Here is a 19,057-nt window from a genome sequence, read left to right on the forward strand (position 1 = left end):
CAGTTGTGTCGCATAATTTGTTCCTTTTCTGCTGTATAATTCCAGTGTCCCTACGTACAGGAATTCATCCAGCTTTCTTCATCCATTGGCCTATTGTGTTATTCACATTTTTCTTCTGCCCAATACATAATACTGCATGAGGCAATAGATCAGTCCACTTCAGCCATTGGCTAATTTCATTATAAGTGACAACATTCTGCACTTTTAGTAGGAGTTCAACCACACATAAAGCAGTTTCCTTTAGTGCTGAGGACTACTATGGCAATGTGTGCTTTTTATTATCAACAAAATATTTTGGGCCTCATTTATGAAAAGTGATGCATCGCTGCGTGAAAACAGCGATGCATCACTTTTCATTGCGCCCTCCTTGCGACACCAATGATGCGTCATGTTTACAGTATGACGCATCATGTCGTAAGGAGTTACAGATACGTCAGTATAGCTGACGTAGCTGTAAGTGCAAAAGTGATGCATAGCTGGAGTGTGTCACAAAAGTGACGCAACTCCTGCAATGTCTCCTTTCACATGGAGCAAGTCCCATGTGAAAGGGCTTGCGTCAGTCTTACGCCTGCTGTGAGGCAGGTGTACGATTTTGACGCATTTGAGTGGCGCAGTGAAATCTCATAGATTTCACTGCGTCACTTCCATGACCCTTTCTTGCGTCAATACGCGCCCCTTGCATACATTATACCTGGCGCAGGTATAATGTGGCGCAGGGGTTTACAAGTGACGCATCTACCTAGATGCGTCACTTTGTAAATATGGTGCAACAAGACGCATTTTTTACACCACTGGTGCGTCACAAAAAGTGACGCACCTGCGGCGCAAAAGTGACGCACAGCCTCATAAATGAGGCCTTTTTACTTTTGGCCATTTAAAAAAAAAGTTGGTATGGTGCCCATAAGCTCCCCCAACAAAAAATGTTTTCCAAAAACCATAACCAAGTATTGACACAGCCAAAAAACTGTCAGCCACTTGTTAACATATTGATTTTGTCAATGTGTGTTCCTTTAGGAATTTTACAGATACCAGGGGCAAGTGCTAATGATTTGAATAATAATTCAGAAAAAGATATTCTGAAAAGTATGACCAGATATGGATTTGCAAAGGCTGGTAAAAATAATTTTTCATTTTGTTTTCGTTTTTGCCCTGCAGCTTTTACCTGTGGACCCAGGAGCCATTACTCCCTCTGCACATCGACCTGTGCTATCTGCTGTTCGCTTCTTGCTGGAGGGTCCAAGTGCACTAAAGGGTGTTTTGAGGGATGTGAATGTGAAGATGGCTTTTTCTTTGACGGGAACAGCTGCGTGTCCATGAACGACTGTGGCTGCGTGTACAACGGAAGGTATTTCAAGGTAAGTGCTGAACCTAGCACTGAAGATCACTTAGATAGGATGTGCCCCACTGACTGGAGCTGCCAGCCTCTAATCCTGGCCTCAACACTTGACTCAGCATCATGTGATACTGAGCTAATCTTTTGATCTCTGTGTCTACAAAAGCATTTATTAAAGTATTAATAAAGTATGTATTAAAACTGGGAGCTTTTCAAACAAGAACTGGGAAACATATCCTACCACACCCTGAATGCAAATTGTTATTAGTAACATAAGAGGCAAATTTATTTTCATGTATATAGTATACCTGGCCAAGATTCCTATTATGAATAGAGCAACTTTACAGGTTATAAAATCAAACTCAAGATTTTTTTGTACCACATGCATCCTGAACTCAAGTATTTCAAGATGCTCTCATATGTGATAATGAACAAAATATGTGTTCAGAGGAATTGCCTAGGATCACACAATTTGTTCAAGCAAGGAAGCATCCCAAATTTTTCAGTTTCACACACTGAAATTCAATCACTAGGTTGGTGTCTCATTCTGCCTCCAAAGGCAAATACTTTGGGGCAGATTTATGAGTCCTGGCGCATCTCTGCAAATCAGCAGGGATGCGCCAGAACTGATGCATCACGCAATTCCCTCCTTGTGGCACCACAGATGCGCCGCATTTACAATGCGGCGCACCATGGTGCAAGGAAGGGGAGATGCGTGACGCATCTTGTGGTGTACGGGCGGCGCATTGCTGGAGTAGCGTCGCAAGTGCGATGCAACTCCTGCAATGTACAGAGGCCACCCATACATAACGTGGTGCGTCACTCCTTACGCCTGCTTCAAGCAGGCGTAAGGATTTGACGCAGCAGCGTCGTAAAACTGACTCAGTGAAATCTTGTAGATTTCACTGCGTCAGTTTTACGGGGCTTTCCTACGAGGGAACGCCAACCCTGCGACAGAAGGCCCACATGAAACCTGACGCAGGTTCCATGTGGTGCAGGGCTTTACAACGTGACCCATCTGCCTAAATGCGTCACGTTGTAAATAGGTCGCAGGGATGCGCCACGTTTCTGCGCCGTTGCGTCACGCATCGGCGGCGTAAACGTGGCGCAAGTCCGACATAAATCTGCCCCTTGGTACCTAGTTCTGGGAGAATTAGTTTACAGTTTTAGAGAGAGGGAAATTCCACATTTCATTTTGGGCCCTTTCATATATCAGGAGCCTTCCCCAAGGACAGAAGAGTGCTACAGATACAAACTACTTTACCTGTTCTTTTTTTCAGCACGCACAGTTTTGGTTGGGATTCTTAGCAGAGGCTGGCATTCAAAACCCGACCCCAATGATACATGGCCTGCAGCTTTAGCCACCAGTCCATATCGCCTTGTATGAAAGCTCAGCTAGTTTCGGGCTTGAGGCTCCCAGAGGCCCCTGATCTGAGACAAAGCTAGGCATTTGGCTCGAGCTTTGAGTGGCACACCCACCTCTAAAACATACCAGATTAACTCAACGTTACCAAGGATGTGATGCTAGAGTTTGGACTGTCCTTTGGCAGCCTCATTCATTCTTCGATTTGTACTCTAAAGCCACAGGATTAAATATATTATATTACTATAATTTTTTTAAAGGTAAATCCAAGACATGGAGCCATCTGGTAAACTTACTCATTAATTAATTAATTAAACTGATGTATGAAGTATACTTAATTAAGTCCACAAGGGGAAACATAGCTGAACGGATGATTGCAGATTTTTATCTGCCACCAACATTCCAACCCACAACATAAATACAAAATTTGCGTTATAATAAACCCACTATGACCTCATAACCCCATAGCCTTTCAATACACTTTTCAGGCTAATACAACAATAGCCTTTCAATGCACTTTGCAGGCTAATACAACACCTCTATCCTTCAAAACAAAAAGCAAAATAAAAAATAAAAATGCCGTAAATATTCTATTGTTAATAAAGAATGTAATCTCTGAATGTTAGTGTTGGGTTTCGGCATGGCAAAAGCCTCTCTTGTATTTTTTTGAATGACAATGAAGAACAAATGGGTCGCGCAAATAGATATCCATCATGTTGATGCTAAGATTCTTAAACTTCAAATATAGTCTTCTATACCTACATGCTCCTATTGCTTTCTCATATATCTTTAAGGAAAAATACATATATATTAGAATCTATTTGTAAATATGTATATATTTTTTCAATATCCTACAACTTTTTTCTGCTTCTTCAATATCTATTGTTTAAATATATTCCTTTAACCTGTTATTCCTTAAATGCACATGAGATGGCAGCAAATGCTTATTATAGTTAAAACGTTTGCATTTTAAAAAAAATATAATATCTTGTGTGCAAATCACCATTGCATGTACACCAACTTAAACAGTGTCCGAATCACTGTTTTGATCTTCCTTCTTTTTTTAACTTTGAGATAAACAGTGTTTGCCTGTTGTGAGAAAGTAGCTCTATATATACTGGACAATAAGGCAGTACAGTGTGTATAGAGTCCACAAACCCCAAAAGTATAACAGAGGCTAAAGTCAGAACTGACCTTACTCTCCAAAGTGGTAGCTTGGTCGAGCAGTAAGGCAGTACCAGAGGACAGTGTAAAACATTTGTTGTACACAGTCAGCAAAAGGTTTCACACACTCAAGAATTGAACTCCAGGCCAATTGTTGTTATATCCTTAGATATAGTTGTTTTATTTCTAGAACCAACAGTTGTAAAAATATACTTTTCCAGTTACGAGTACTCTCATGTAAATACTTTGCAGAGGAGCAATAAGTGTGTACACTCAATAATTACAGGATAGCTAATAAGCAACACAGTTCTGAAACACACTCTAGCATTGAGCTCAATGGGCTTTTCATAGGAATGTACAGTTGATTACTTTATGGATTACTTTGGTAGTTCCAGGACTAGATCTTAGATTCAGTCCTGGGGTCTAAGCTGAAACCAGATTAGTAAAAACGTTTTAGTTACATTGATGATTTTTCCTGAATATAAAGCTGTTTTAACCCCTTCGATGATCATGACGAGCTCAACTCGTCATGAGGCGCGGTGCTCGTGTGCTCATGACGAGCTGACACCCAGTTCTATTATGGCCCAGTACAGGAGAAGAATATCCCAAGCATCGATGAGGTTAAAACTTCACACATAAAACAATGTTATTCAATGGGAGAAAATTCAGGTTACAGGTAAAGTACGATCGCATTACTTTTGTAACCCAGCACTAGTCTCCTAGGGCCAGCACTGGGGGCTTAACTCAAAACAAGTAGGTAATTGCGTTTCAGTAATTTGTGCGATTTATAAAGAATATTTGCAGTTTTCAAAAGTAGACACAAAAGAAATTTCATAGAAAAGCAGACAATGGGATCCTATGGAAAAAATACAGGTTACTAGTCACCCCACTAGGGATTACTTTTGCGGTTCAGTACTGGGCTGAAAGGTACAGTACTGGCTTCTCTCCTGCTCACAGGTGAGTATTTTCGAATTCGGACCTCGGCTGATTTTATAGGATTATTCTCAGTTTTCAAAACTTCACACAAAAAAATTTAGAGTCAAAATGGGTCAATGTTATCAAATGGCAGGAAAGTGAATTACCGGTTACCAGGTGAGTACTTGGTTGGTGAAGTTAGGGTTCTGGGCATAGACTCAGGGGTCCCTCAGGGTCAGGTGAGTACAGTTAGTTCAGTCCCAGCAGCACAGGGGCAGCTGGGTGCAGAAGTAGGTAGGCCCAATGTTATCCAATGAGGGAAAGGGGGCCTTCGGTTGGTGGCTGCTGGCTAGCAGGCAACGCAGCTCTGGGCTCCTGGTCACTTTCTCACGGCAAGGGGGGAAGTAGGATAGGGCAAAGAGGTCACAGCCAGCGGCACTCAGGCGGCTGGATGCAGGGTGCTTTTGAGCCATCGGGCGCTCAATGTTATCCAATGAGGATCTTGAAAAAAGAACAAAGGCTGCAGGCTCGGGGACGATGACTCTCCAGGGGAGACCAGCACTTTGAGAGGTAACTTGGGATCCTGGAGCACAGGTAGGTACCCCACAGGGAGGCACAGGGGGCCGTGGGGTGCCGGGTGCAGGGGTGTCTTTGGGGGTCGGAAAAGCTTATTCTCGGCTGATTGCGGTTGGGGTGGCCCCTGGTCCTGAGTCTGCAGGCTTCGGCTGGTTCGTCGAGGAGGGTCTTTGGGCACTGGACTTCGGGTCCCAGTTGCCGGGGGACATCCTCGTGGTCTTGGTTTGTGTTGGCCCGGCCGGAGCTCAGCTGGTGCAGAGTGGGCTGGTCCGGAGCTTCCTGGTGAGCACCAGTTGGGTTGTTGCTGCAGAGCCTCTGCTGGTGGGAGTCCCAATCTTCGAGAGTGTCAAGGCAGGCAGGTCCTCTGGGTGTCCAAAGGTTGCTGTCCGCGGAGGGTGCCGGGATTAGGGAGGAGCAGGTTCCAGGATCAACATGCCGGTAGTGCTGGGGCCAAGTCAGTGGTTATTGTCCTGTTAGCAGCTGCGCTGCGGGTCTTCTTTGTCTTGATCTTTTTTCTTCTATTGATATCGGGATCTGAGGAAGGAAGGTTCGGGGAGCCCCTCAATACAAAATTTAAGGGTGTTACAGGTAGGGCAAGGGTAGGGACCAATGGGTCACTGTCCTGGGGTGAGGACACCCCCTAGCCTGCTCCTCTCCTGTGGGAGGGGGGCAGGAGCCTAGCTGGGATTGGGCAGGGCTCCCCATCTACAAGATGGCTGAAGCTCGGGGTCTTGCTTCACCTCGCCTTCTCCACCTGAGGGGGTGGAGTTGGCAAAGGTTGGCACACCCTCCTTCCTGACGTAGTTTTTCCTGCCACTCTTCCCACCTGAGTGGGGGTAGAACGGGTGGGGTGCCAGTTGCTGCGTACCGCAAAATGGCCTGGAGAAGCTCACAGAGGCGGTATGCCTTTGAAGCTTCCCCCTGTCCATCCTGGGGGAAGAGACATAGCACCTCGCCCAGGATGTGCATTGTTGCAGGCCCCGTAGAGCGGGGGGCTCCACCCAGGGGTCCAGCAACATTTCTGCTGCGTGGCAGCCTCTGCAGCTACTCAGCCCAGACGTGGATTGTAGGTTCGGGTTTTGGAGGGCATCTCTAAGATGCCCTCTTGTGCATTTTACATTAAATCCCACATTGGCATCAGTGCGGGTTTAATGTGCTGAGAAGTTTGGTACCAAACTTGTCAGTCTTCAGTGAAGCCATTATGGTGCTGTGGAGTTTGTAAATGACAACCTCCCAGCACCATATACTCTTAAATGGCAATACTGCACTTACCGTGCCCAGGAATGGCCTTAGGTACGGCAGGGGCACAGGGCTCATGCACCTGTGCCCTCACCTCTGGCATAGGGCACCCAGCTTGAGGGGTGACTGAAGTATGCCAGGGCAGTGGGTTCTGTGGGCATGGCACCCAGGGATGTGTGCCATGTCGACTCTAGTTTTAGTTCTGTACTTAGGCACTCAGCCTGCAAAGGCAGTGTTTGGGTGCCAGGGTACAAGGCCTCTGAGGGTGGCACAATAAGTGCTGCAGCCCTCAGGGGTCTTCTCTGGTCACCATGCCCTGGGTATTTTGTTTCAGCATAGCTTTTCTTTTTAGGGAAGGAACACAGGCCCTGGGTACCTGATTGGCAGGGACCCAGGGCACACTCAGTCAAAGCACATCAGCAATTCAGAAAAAAGTGGGGGCATACCAAGGCAAGAAAGATGGCACTTTCGCACCCCCCCCCACCCCCCCCCAAGCGAAAGGTGATGAGACTAACCTTGCCCTGGGGAGGCTTCATTGTCTAAGTGGAAGAACCTGGAAAGTCCATGTGCATTGGAATGGGCAGTCCCTGGTCGGTGTTCCACCTCAAAGTCTGCACCCTGTAGGGAGATGGACCATCTCAGTAGTTTTGGATTTTCCCCTTTCATTTGCATTAGCCATCCGAGAGGTCAGTGGTCAGTTTGAACCAGGAAGTGAGTCCCAAACAGGTAGGGCCTCAACTTCTTCAGGGACCAAACCACAGGAAAGGCCTCCCTCTCAATGGCACTCCAATGCTGCTCTCTGGGGAGTGGCCTCCTACTTATGAAAGCAACAGGTTGGTCTTGTCCTTCCTCATTGATCTGGAAGAGGACTGCTCCTATCCCCAGCTCTGAGGCATCCGTCTGCACTAGGAACTGCGTGGAGCAGTCTGGTGCTTTTAGAATGGGTGCTGAGCCGATTGCTTCTTTCAGGGTGTCAAAAGCCTTTTAGCAGCTAACAGTCCAGTTCATTTTCTTGAGCATTTTATTGGAGGTGAGTTCTGTGAGGGGAGTCACAATAGACCCATATAATTTCACAAACTTTCTGTAACATCCAGTCAAGCCAAGGAATGCCCTGACTTGAGTCTGGGTGGTTGGAGCTGCCCAGTTCAGGATGCTCTGGATCTTGGCCTGTAAGGGTTAGACCTGGCCTCCACCAACAATGTGGCCCAAGTACACCACAGTGCCCTGCCCTATCTGGCATTTGGATGCCTTGATAGCCAGTCCTGCAGATTGCAGGGCTTGCAGAACCTTCCAAAGATGGATCAGGTGATCCTGCCAGGTGGAGCTAAAGACAGCAATATCATCAAGATAGGCTGCACTGAAGGATTCCAACCCAGTCAGGACTTGATTCACCAACCTCTGGAAGGTGGCAGGGGCATTCTTTAACCCAAAGGGCATCACAGTAAACTGATAGTGCCCATCAGGGGTGGAGAATGCTGTTTTCTCTTTGGCTCCTGGGGCCATGCCAATTTGCCAGTACCCTGCAGTTCAGTCAAAGGTGCTTAGAAATGTGGCTGCCCCTAGTTAGTCTATCAACTCATCTGCTCTTAGAATGGGGTGAGCATCTGTCTTGGTGACAGAGTTGAACCCCCTGTAGTCCACACAGAACATAATTTCTCTCTTTCCTCCCTGTTGATGAGGTTTGTGGACTAGAACCACTGGGCTTGCCCTGGGGCTCTCAGAGGGCTCAATCACCCCTAGCTCCAGCATCTTGCTTACTTCAGCTTTGATGCTTTCCTTGACTTGGTCTGATTGTCGATAGATTTTGTTTTTGACAGGGTTACTGTCACAAGTGTCCACATCATGGGTACATCAGCTGGTCAGACCAGGGGTCAAGGAAAAGACTGTTGTGGAGTGAGGGTGTCTGAAAAGAATACTCCATCCACTGACCCATCTTTTGGGCTGGTAGAGAGGAGATCAGGGAGAGGTTCACTCTCTGCTTCTTGTTCCGCATCAGTCACCATCAGCATGGTGAGGTCAGCCCTGTCATTGTAGAGTTTGAGGCGGTTCACATGGATAACCCTTTTGGGTGTCCTGCTGGTTCCCAGGTCCACTAAGTAAGTGGCCTCACTCTTTTTCTCTAGGATAGGGTAAGGGCCACTCCATCTGTCCTGGAGAGCCCTTGGGCCACTGGCTCCAAAAACCACACCTGTTGCCCAGGTTGAAATTCAACCATGGCAGCTTTTTGGTCATACCAGTGCTTCTGCAGCTCCTGGCTCGCCTCAAGATTTTTGGATGCCTTATCCATGTACTCAGCCATTCTAGACCTTAGGCCAAGCACAAAGTCCACAATGTCCTGTTTGGGTTGTTGGAGAGGCCTCCCCAACCCTCCTTTACAAGACAAAGTGGTCCCCTTACAGGATGACCAAACAGAAATTCATAGGGTGAAGCCCCACTCCCTTCTGTGGCACTTCCCTATAAGCGAAAAGCAGGCATGGCAAAAGGACATCCCATCTCCTTTTGAGTTTTTCAGGGAGCCCCATGATCATACCTTTCAATGTCTTGTTGAACCTTTCTACAAGACCATTGGTTTGTGGGTGGCATGGGGTAGTGAACTTTTACTGCACCCACACTTCTTCCTCATGTGTTTCAGGTAAGCAGATATGAAGTTGGTACCTCTGTCTGAAACCACCTCCTTAGTAAACCCTACCCTGGTGAATACACCTAGGAGGTCCTTGGGTACTGCAGGAGCTGTAGTAACCCTAAGGGAATATGCTTCAGGGAACCTAGTAGCATGATCCACTACTACTAGAATGAATTTGTTCCCTGAGGCTGTGGGAGGTTCAAGGGGGTCCACAATGTCCACACCTACCCTTTCAAAGTTCACCCCCTCCACTGGCAGTGGTATCAAGGGGGCCTTTGGTTTGCCACCTGTCTTGCCACTGGCCTGACAGGTAACACAGGAGCTCACAAACACCTTCAGTTTTTGGTTCATCTGGGGCCAGTAAAAGTGGCTAACCAGACTTTCCCAAGTTTTGGTTTGCCCCTGGTGTCCAGCTAGGGGGATGTCATGAGCTAAAGTTAGGAGGAACTCCCTGTACTTCTGTGGCACTATCACACTCCAGGTAGCTCCAGGATTGAGGTTTCTTGCCTCAGCATACAGTAATCCCTCTTCCCAATAAGCTCTGTGGGTACCATTGACATCTCCCTTTGCTTCTGCAGCTGCTTGCTGCTTCAGGCTTTCAATAGTGGGGCTGTCTCGCTGACCCTTGCACAGATCTTCCCTAGTGGGTCCCCCTGGACCCAGGAGTCCAGCCTGGTAAGGCTCAAGCTCCATAGTCTCAGTTCCCTCTAGGGTTTCCAAGTCCCCTCCCTGAGGGGAGGGGTCCTGAGAGGCAGGCTGTGTAGAAGCTGGTTCCCCAGTCTTCTTGCTTTTTCTCTTGGTTGGTTGGGCCATACCTTCAGGCTCCAACCTCACTTGTTCACCCTTCTTTTTGCTCTTTACTCTGGTTTGGACACATGCTAGTCGTGGGATACCCAGCATGGCTGCATGGGTTACTTTATCAACTTCAGCCCAGGCTGAGGTCTCCAGGTCATTTTCAAGCAGACAGTCAGCTGGCAATTGTGGTGAGACCACTACAAGTTTCAGGCCAGTAACCTCCCCCCATCCTAATGTCACCATAGCTAGAGGGCGTTGGGTGGTAATGCTGTCAGCATTGGTGACTGGGTACGTTTTCCCAACCTGGTATTGCTCTGCGGAAACCAGCTTTTCCTTTACCATAGTGATGCTGGCACCTGTATCTCTCAGGGCTTCCACTTAAGTTCCATTAATGGAGGGGTATTGTAGATATTTGTTACACTGGCAACCTCCATATTCCCCAAGGAGACTAGACTAGCTTGAGTGTATTCCCAGATTTGCTTTGGGCACTCCTGTGATCACATCTGTAGATTTACTGTCCCTGGAGTAGCTGGAATAGGTGCCTTAGGGGCTTTGTTGTGGGGGCAGTTCTTGTCTACAGTTAAATGTCCCAACATCTTACAGTTGTTATAATAGGCCTTGATCGGATCAAATTTCTTCCCCTATAGGGCTGAGGCACATAGGGAGTAGATTGGGACCCACCCACCTGAACAGGTTTTTGGGGCCCTTTGGAAGACTCAGACTTTTTATCTTGGGGATTCCCACCACCTTTCCCATGGGGGGGGGTTGACCACCTTCTTTTGGTCACTCCCAGTGGCTGTCCTTGTCACCCTAGTCGTGATCCAGTGGTCTGCCTTTTTTCCAATTCTTGGGGCGAAATTAGACCTAGGTCTACCAAATGCTGATGCAACTTTTCATTTGTGCAATTACTCAAAATGTGTTCCTTTATAAACAAATTATACAGTCCAGTAAAGTAATGCACATTGTGTCCAGTTAACCAACCATCCAGTGTCTTTACTGAGTAGTCTACAAAATCTATCCAGGATTGGGTCTGGGTTTTGTGAGCACCCCTGAACCTAATCCTGTACTCCTCAGTAGCGAGTCCAAATCCCTCAATCAGAGTCTTCTTCATGAGGTCATTGGACCCGTCATCTGTCCCAGAGAGGTTTAGAAGTCTGTCTCTGCAGTTACCAGAGAACAGTTCCCACAGGAGGGCCCCCCAGAGAGGTGTCTTTAGCTGTCTGATATCAAAAGCCCTCTCAAAGGCTGGGAACCATTTGGTGATGTCATGTCAAGTCAAGTCAAGTCATAGAATTTATATAGCGCACTACATACCCAGAGGGTTTCAGGCGCTTAGGAACAATTAGGGACAATCCCTTTGGGGATTTTAGGAGCATAAGATTGCTCTCTATCCTTGTTATTGGTATTGCTGCTACCAGAGATGGGGGCTAGGCCCATCTCTTTTCTTTCTTTTTCTAGAGCAAGGAGCCTGGTCTCTAGGTCTAATCTCTTGGCCAACTTTGCTAGAAAGTTGTCCTCTGCATTTGGACTTCTCCCAATGGGTTCTCTGGGGCTCAGTCCATCTGTGTCGTTCCCAGGCTCCCAAAGGTTGGCTCTTGGAATTAAGGGTACAGAGACCCATTCTTCCCTAAGGATGGGTGGGACCATTATCTTGAAGTACCGAAAAACTAAATAACCTATGGAGCTGTACTTACCAATAGCCCACCATTACCAATTACCAATAATCAGTCACTTGGCAGTGAAGAAAGTTCAATTGTTTATTATACAAGCACTTCGAAGTGGAGCCTCTCTCAACCTCACCCCTCAAAGGTTGCAGAGAAGACTGCCGGCACAAAATCAGGAGACAACATATATACTGGTACAGTCTCAAGTCATTACCCTAGAAAGGAAAAATACAAGTTGGTGCAGGTGTTTCATAGGAAAGACCATATATGGCACACAAAGAATATTCAGAATAGCTCTGTTCATTATAGCAAGGTCAAAGAAGTTGGCTCCCTTCTGCCTAACGCTCGGGAGGACTCACATGGCACCTCCAGGAATGTGCTTATCAGGTTCTCACCCACTTGCAACCTCTAAGGTTTTAATGCAAAGAAGAAGCAACCCATCTTCAGCTGCCTCTCCATAACTCAAAGCCAGGGACTTTGCTTACTTAGGCAGAAAGTCAAGTGTTCCTGGCCTGAAGTCGATCTAAGGACACAAAATGGAGTTGGCTCTTTAACTGACTAAACATCAGAGAATATACGGGAATAATGTGTATTTTCCCATACAAAACTAACTAATCAATATACTCATCATACGGACAAACTAACTATATAGCTACATCATGCTAACAATATATATATATATATATATATATATATATATATATATATATATATATATATGCGGCGGTCTGTATCGGGCCGCTGCGTGAAGGTGACTCGAACTAATTTTTATCATCACTGCCCCCGCCGTGATTCATCGGAGTAGAATGCCTGCCACTGCCAAATTGTGTTTGGGACATCACTGGATGTTAGAGAACGCAGTTCACTGTAACCGCAGCCTCAGTGGGAGACATCAAAACTCCGTCCTGGATCAGTGTGGGAGAGACGGAGGTGGAAGCCGAGGAGGTTGGGCCAATCAGACAAGTTCTTTTGGACTTTTAAATCACGAACCCCTACGGCGTTTTTTCATTCATAGTGAAGCGGGCACTGAAGAAAGCCGCAAGGCTGAAACGCGTCTGCCCTAGCGTTTCGCTAATTCAGCAACAGAGCCTCCTTTTAATAAAAATGAACTCAGAATCACCGAGCATGTGTCGGACCTGTTCCTTTTTGGATGGGTTTGGTGTGGAGATGTGAACGGTCTGCAAGTACCGTGTATCCGGCACGCCTTTCGTTCAGGAGCTCCGCGTCTACTTGCAAAAGAGTGGTGTGGTTTCTCGAAGAAACAACGCGGCGCCCCCCCGGATGGTCAAGGAGAACTCACCTGAGTCGGAGACTGCATGGGGAGAAAGCATGCGGCGGTCTGTATCGGGCCGCTGCGTGAAGGTGACTCGAACTAATTTTTATCATCACTGCCCCCGCCGTGATTCATCGGAGTAGAATGCCTGCCACTGCCAAATTGTGTTTGGGACATCACTGGATGTTAGAGAACGCAGTTCACTGTAACCGCAGCCTCAGTGGGAGACATCAAAACTCCGTCCTGGATCAGTGTGGGAGAGACGGAGGTGGAAGCCGAGGAGGTTGGGCCAATCAGACAAGTTCTTTTGGACTTTTAAATCACGAACCCCTACGGCGTTTTTTCATTCATAGTGAAGCGGGCACTGAAGAAAGCCGCAAGGCTGAAACGCGTCTGCCCTAGCGTTTCGCTAATTCAGCAACAGAGCCTCCTTTTAATAAAAATGAACTCAGAATCACCGAGCATGTGTCGGACCTGTTCCTTTTTGGATGGGTTTGGTGTGGAGATGTGAACGGTCTGCAAGTACCGTGTATCCGGCACGCCTTTCGTTCAGGAGCTCCGCGTCTACTTGCAAAAGAGTGGTGTGGTTTCTCGAAGAAACAACGCGGCGCCCCCCCGGATGGTCAAGGAGAACTCACCTGAGTCGGAGACTGCATGGGGAGAAAGCATGCGGCGGTCTGTATCGGGCCGCTGCGTGAAGGTGACTCAAACTAATTTTTATCATCACTGCCCCCGCCGTGATTCATCGGAGTAGAATGCCTGCCACTGCCAAATTGTGTTTGGGACATCACTGGATGTTAGAGAACGCAGTTCACTGTAACCGCAGCCTCAGTGGGAGACATCAAAACTCCGTCCTGGATCAGTGTGGGAGAGACGGAGGTGGAACCCGAGGAGGTTGGGCCAATCAGACAAGTTCTTTTGGACTTTTAAATCACGAACCCCTACGGCGTTTTTTCATTCATAGTGAAGCGGGCACTGAAGAAAGCCGCAAGGCTGAAACGCGTCTGCCCTAGCGTTTCGCTAATTCAGCAACAGAGCCTCCTTTTAATAAAAATGAACTCAGAATCACTGAGCATGTGTCGGACCTGTTCCTTTTTGGATGGGTTTGGTGTGGAGATGTGAACGGTCTGCAAGTACCGTGTATCCGGCACGCCTTTCGTTCAGGAGCTCCGCGTCTACTTGCAAAAGAGTGGTGTGGTTTCTCGAAGAAACAACGCGGCGCCCCCCCGGATGGTCAAGGAGAACTCACCTGAGTCGGAGACTGCATGGGGAGAAAGCATGCGGCGGTCTGTATCGGGCCGCTGCGTGAAGGTGACTCGAACTAATTTTTATCATCACTGCCCCCGCCGTGATTCATCGGAGTAGAATGCCTGCCACTGCCAAATTGTGTTTGGGACATCACTGGATGTTAGAGAATGCAGTTCACTGTAACCGCAGCCTCAGTGGGAGACATCAAAACTCCGTCCTGGATCAGTGTGGGAGAGACGGAGGTGGAAGCCGAGGAGGTTGGGCAAATCAGACAAGTTCTTTTGGACTTTTAAATCCCGAACCCCTACGGCGTTTTTTCATTCATAGTGAAGCGGGCACTGAAGAAAGCCGCAAGGCTGAAACGCGTCTGCCCTAGCGTTTCGCTAATTCAGCAACAGAGCCTCCTTTTAATAAAAATGAACTCAGAATCACCGAGCATGTGTCGGACCTGTTCCTTTTTGGATGGGTTTGGTGTGGAGATGTGAACAGTCTGCAAGTACCGTGTATCCGGCACGCCTTTCGTTCAGGAGCTCCGCGTCTACTTGCAAAAGAGTGGTGTGGTTTCTCGAAGAAACAACGCGGCGCCCCCCCGGATGGTCAAGGAGAACTCACCTGAGTCGGAGACTGCATGGGGAGAAAGCATGCGGCGGTCTGTATCGGGCCGCTGCGTGAAGGTGACTCGAACTAATTTTTATCATCACTGCCCCCGCCGTGATTTATCGGAGTAGAATGCCTGCCACTGCCAAATTGTGTTTGGGACATCACTGGTTGTTAGAGAACGCAGTTCACTGTAACCGCAGCCTCAGTGGGAGACATCAAAACTCCGTCCTGGATCAGTGTGGGAGAGACGGAGGTGGAAGCCGAGGAGGTTGGGCCAATCAGACAAGTTCTTTTGGACTTTTAAATCACGAACCCCTACGGCGTTTTTTCATTCATAGTGAAGCGGGCACTGAAGAAAGCCGCAAGGCTGAAACGCGTCTGCCCTAGGGTTTCGCTAATTCAGCAACAGAGCCTCCTTTTAATAAAAATGAACTCAGAATCACCGAGCATGTGTCGGACCTGTTCCTTTTTGGATGGGTTTGGTGTGGAGATGTGAACGGTCTGCAAGTACCGTGTATCCGGCACGCCTTTCGTTCAGGAGCTCCGCGTCTACTTGCAAAAGAGTGGTGTGGTTTCTCGAAGAAACAACGCGGCGCCCCCCCCGGATGGTCAAGGACAACTCACCTGAGTCGGAGACTGCATGGGGAGAAAGCATGCGGCGGTCTGTATCGGGCCGCTGCGTGAAGGTGACTCGAACTAATTTTTATCATCACTGCCCCCGCCGTGATTCATCGGAGTAGAATGCCTGCCACTGCCAAATTGTGTTTGGGACATCACTGGATGTTAGAGAACGCAGTTCACTGTAACCGCAGCCTCAGTGGGAGACATCAAAACTCCGTCCTGGATCAGTGTGGGAGAGACGGAGGTGGAAGCCGAGGAGGTTGGGCCAATCAGACAAGTTCTTTTGGACTTTTAAATCACGAACCCCTACGGCGTTTTTTCATTCATAGTGAAGCGGGCACTGAAGAAAGCCGCAAGGCTGAAACGCGTCTGCCCTAGCGTTTCGCTAATTCAGCAACAGAGCCTCCTTTTAATAAAAATGAACTCAGAATCACCGAGCATGTGTCGGACCTGTTCCTTTTTGGATAGGTTTGGTGTGGAGATGTGAACGGTCTGCAAGTACCGTGTATCCGGCACGCCTTTCGTTCAGGAGCTCCGCGTCTACTTGCAAAAGAGTGGTGTGGTTTCTCGAAGAAACAACGCGGCGCCCCCCCGGATGGTCAAGGAGAACTCACCTGAGTCGGAGACTGCATGGGGAGAAAGCATGCGGCGGTCTGTATCGGGCCGCTGCGTGAAGGTGACTCGAACTAATTTTTATCATCACTGCCCCCGCCGTGATTCATCGGAGTAGAATGCCTGCCACTGCCAAATTGTGTTTGGGACATCACTGGATGTTAGAGAACGCAGTTCACTGTAACCAGCAGCCTCAGTGGGAGACATCAAAACTCCGTCCTGGATCAGTGTGGGAGAGACGGAGGTGGAAGCCGAGGAGGTTGGGCCAATCAGACAAGTTCTTTTGGACTTTTAAATCACGAACCCCTACGGCGTTTTTTCATTCATAGTGAAGCGGGCACTGAAGAAAGCCGCAAGGCTGAAACGCGTCTGCCCTAGCGTTTTGCTAATTCAGCAACAGAGCCTCCTTTTAATAAAAATGAACTCAGAATCACCGAGCATGTGTCGGACCTGTTCCTTTTTGGATAGGTTTGGTGTGGAGATGTGAACGGTCTGCAAGTACCGTGTATCCGGCACGCCTTTCGTTCAGGAGCTCCGCGTCTACTTGCAAAAGAGTGGTGTGGTTTCTCGAAGAAACAACGCGGCGCCCCCCCGGATGGTCAAGGAGAACTCACCTGAGTCGGAGACTGCATGGGGAGAAAGCATGCGGCGGTCTGTATCGGGCCGCTGCGTGAAGGTGACTCGAACTAATTTTTATCATCACTGCCCCCGCCGTGATTCATCGGAGTAGAATGCCTGCCACTGCCAAATTGTGTTTGGGACATCACTGGATGTTAGAGAACGCAGTTCACTGTAACCAGCAGCCTCAGTGGGAGACATCAAAACTCCGTCCTGGATCAGTGTGGGAGAGACGGAGGTGGAAGCCGAGGAGGTTGGGCCAATCAGACAAGTTCTTTTGGACTTTTAAATCACGAACCCCTACGGCGTTTTTTCATTCATAGTGAAGCGGGCACTGAAGAAAGCCGCAAGGCTGAAACGCGTCTGCCCTAGCGTTTTGCTAATTCAGCAACAGAGCCTCCTTTTAATAAAAATGAACTCAGAATCACCGAGCATGTGTCGGACCTGTTCCTTTTTGGATGGGTTTGGTGTGGAGATGTGAACGGTCTGCAAGTACCGTGTATCCGGCACGCCTTTCGTTCAGGAGCTCCGCGTCTACTTGCAAAAGAGTGGTGTGGTTTCTCGAAGAAACAACGCGGCGCCCCCCCGGATGGTCAAGGAGAACTCACCTGAGTCGGAGACTGCATGGGGAGAAAGCATGCGGCGGTCTGTATCGGGCCGCTGCGTGAAGGTGACTCAAACTAATTTTTATCATCACTGCCCCCGCCGTGATTCATCGGAGTAGAATGCCTGCCACTGCCAAATTGTGTTTGGGACATCACTGGATGTTAGAGAACGCAGTTCACTGTAACCGCAGCCTCAGTGGGAGACATCAAAACTCCGTCCTGGATCAGTGTGGGAGAGACGGAGGTGGAAGCCGAGGAGGTTGGGCCAATCAGACAAGTTCTTTTGGACTTTTAAATCACGAACCCCTACGGCGTTTTTTCATTCATAGTGAAGCGGGCACTGAAGAAAGCCGCAAGGCTGAAACGCGTCTGCCCTAGCGTTTCGCTAATTCAGCAACAGAGCCTCCTTTTAATAAAAATGAACTCAGAATCACCGAGCATGTGTCGGACCTGTTCCTTTTTGGATGGGTTTGGTGTGGAGATGTGAACGGTCTGCAAGTACCGTGTATCCGGCACGCCTTTCGTTCAGGAGCTCCGCGTCTACTTGCAAAAGAGTGGTGTGGTTTCTCGAAGAAACAACGCGGCGCCCCCCCGGATGGTCAAGGAGAACTCACCTGAGTCGGAGACTGCATGGGGAGAAAGCATGCGGCGGTCTGTATCGGGCCGCTGCGTGAAGGTGACTCGAACTAATTTTTATCATCACTGCCCCCGCCGTGATTCATCGGAGTAGAATGCCTGCCACTGCCAAATTGTGTTTGGGACATCACTGGATGTTAGAGAACGCAGTTCACTGTAACCGCAGCTTCAGTGGGAGACATCAAAACTCCGTCCTGGATCAGTGTGGGAGAGACGGAGGTGGAAGCCGAGGAGGTTGGGCCAATCAGACAAGTTCTTTTGGACTTTTAAATCACGAACCCCTACGGCGTTTTTTCATTCATAGTGAAGCGGGCACTGAAGAAAGCCGCAAGGCTGAAACGCGTCTGCCCTAGCGTTTCGCTAATTCAGCAACAGAGCCTCCTTTTAATAAAAATGAACTCAGAATCACCGAGCATGTGTCGGACCTGTTCCTTTTTGGATGGGTTTGGTGTGGAGATGTGAACGGTCTGCAAGTACCGTGTATCCGGCACGCCTTTCGTTCAGGAGCTCCGCGTCTACTTGCAAAAGAGTGGTGTGGTTTCTCGAAGAAACAACGCGGCGCCCCCCCGGATGATCAAGGAGAACTCACCTGAGTCGGAGACTGCATGGGGAGAAAGCATGCGGCGGTCTGTATCGGGCCGCTGCGTGAAGGTGACTCGAACTAATTTTTATCATCACTGCCCCCGCCGTGATTCATCGGAGTAGAATGCCTGCCACTGCCAAATTGTGTTTGGGACATCACTGGATGTTAGAGAACGCAGTTCACTGTAACCGCAGCCTCAGTGGGAGACATCAAAACTCCGTCCTGGATCAGTGTGGGAGAGACGGAGGTGGAAGCCGAGGAGGTTGGGCCAATCAGACAAGTTCTTTTGGACTTTTAAATCACGAACCCCTACGGCGTTTTTTCATTCATAGTGAAGCGGGCACTGAAGAAAGCCGCAAGGCTGAAACGCGTCTGCCCTAGCGTTTCGCTAATTCAGCAACAGAGCCTCCTTTTAATAAAAATGAACTCAGAATCACCGAGCATGTGTCGGACCTGTTCCTTTTTGGATGGGTTTGGTGTGGAGATGTGAACGGTCTGCAAGTACCGTGTATCCGGCACGCCTTTCGTTCAGGAGCTCCGCGTCTACTTGCAAAAGAGTGGTGTGGTTTCTCGAAGAAACAACGCGGCG

The 19,057-nt window shown here is 48.5% G+C and overlaps 1 protein-coding gene across 1 annotated transcript in view; it reads left to right on the forward strand.

Annotated features, from left to right (window-relative positions):
* Positions 1–19,057, forward strand: part of LOC147701266 (IgGFc-binding protein-like) — a 933,218-nt gene that overhangs the window by 764,709 nt on the left and 149,452 nt on the right. Inside the window, exon 25 of the mRNA XM_086929331.1 lies at positions 1,156–1,355. Within this exon, the coding sequence (XP_086785457.1) occupies positions 1,156–1,355 (200 nt within the window). The remainder of the gene's footprint in view (positions 1–1,155; positions 1,356–19,057) is intronic.

This window comes from Lissotriton vulgaris, chromosome 7, assembly GCF_964263255.1.
Source record: "Lissotriton vulgaris chromosome 7, aLisVul1.2, whole genome shotgun sequence".
In the NCBI taxonomy this organism is placed as follows: Eukaryota; Metazoa; Chordata; class Amphibia; order Caudata; family Salamandridae; genus Lissotriton; species Lissotriton vulgaris.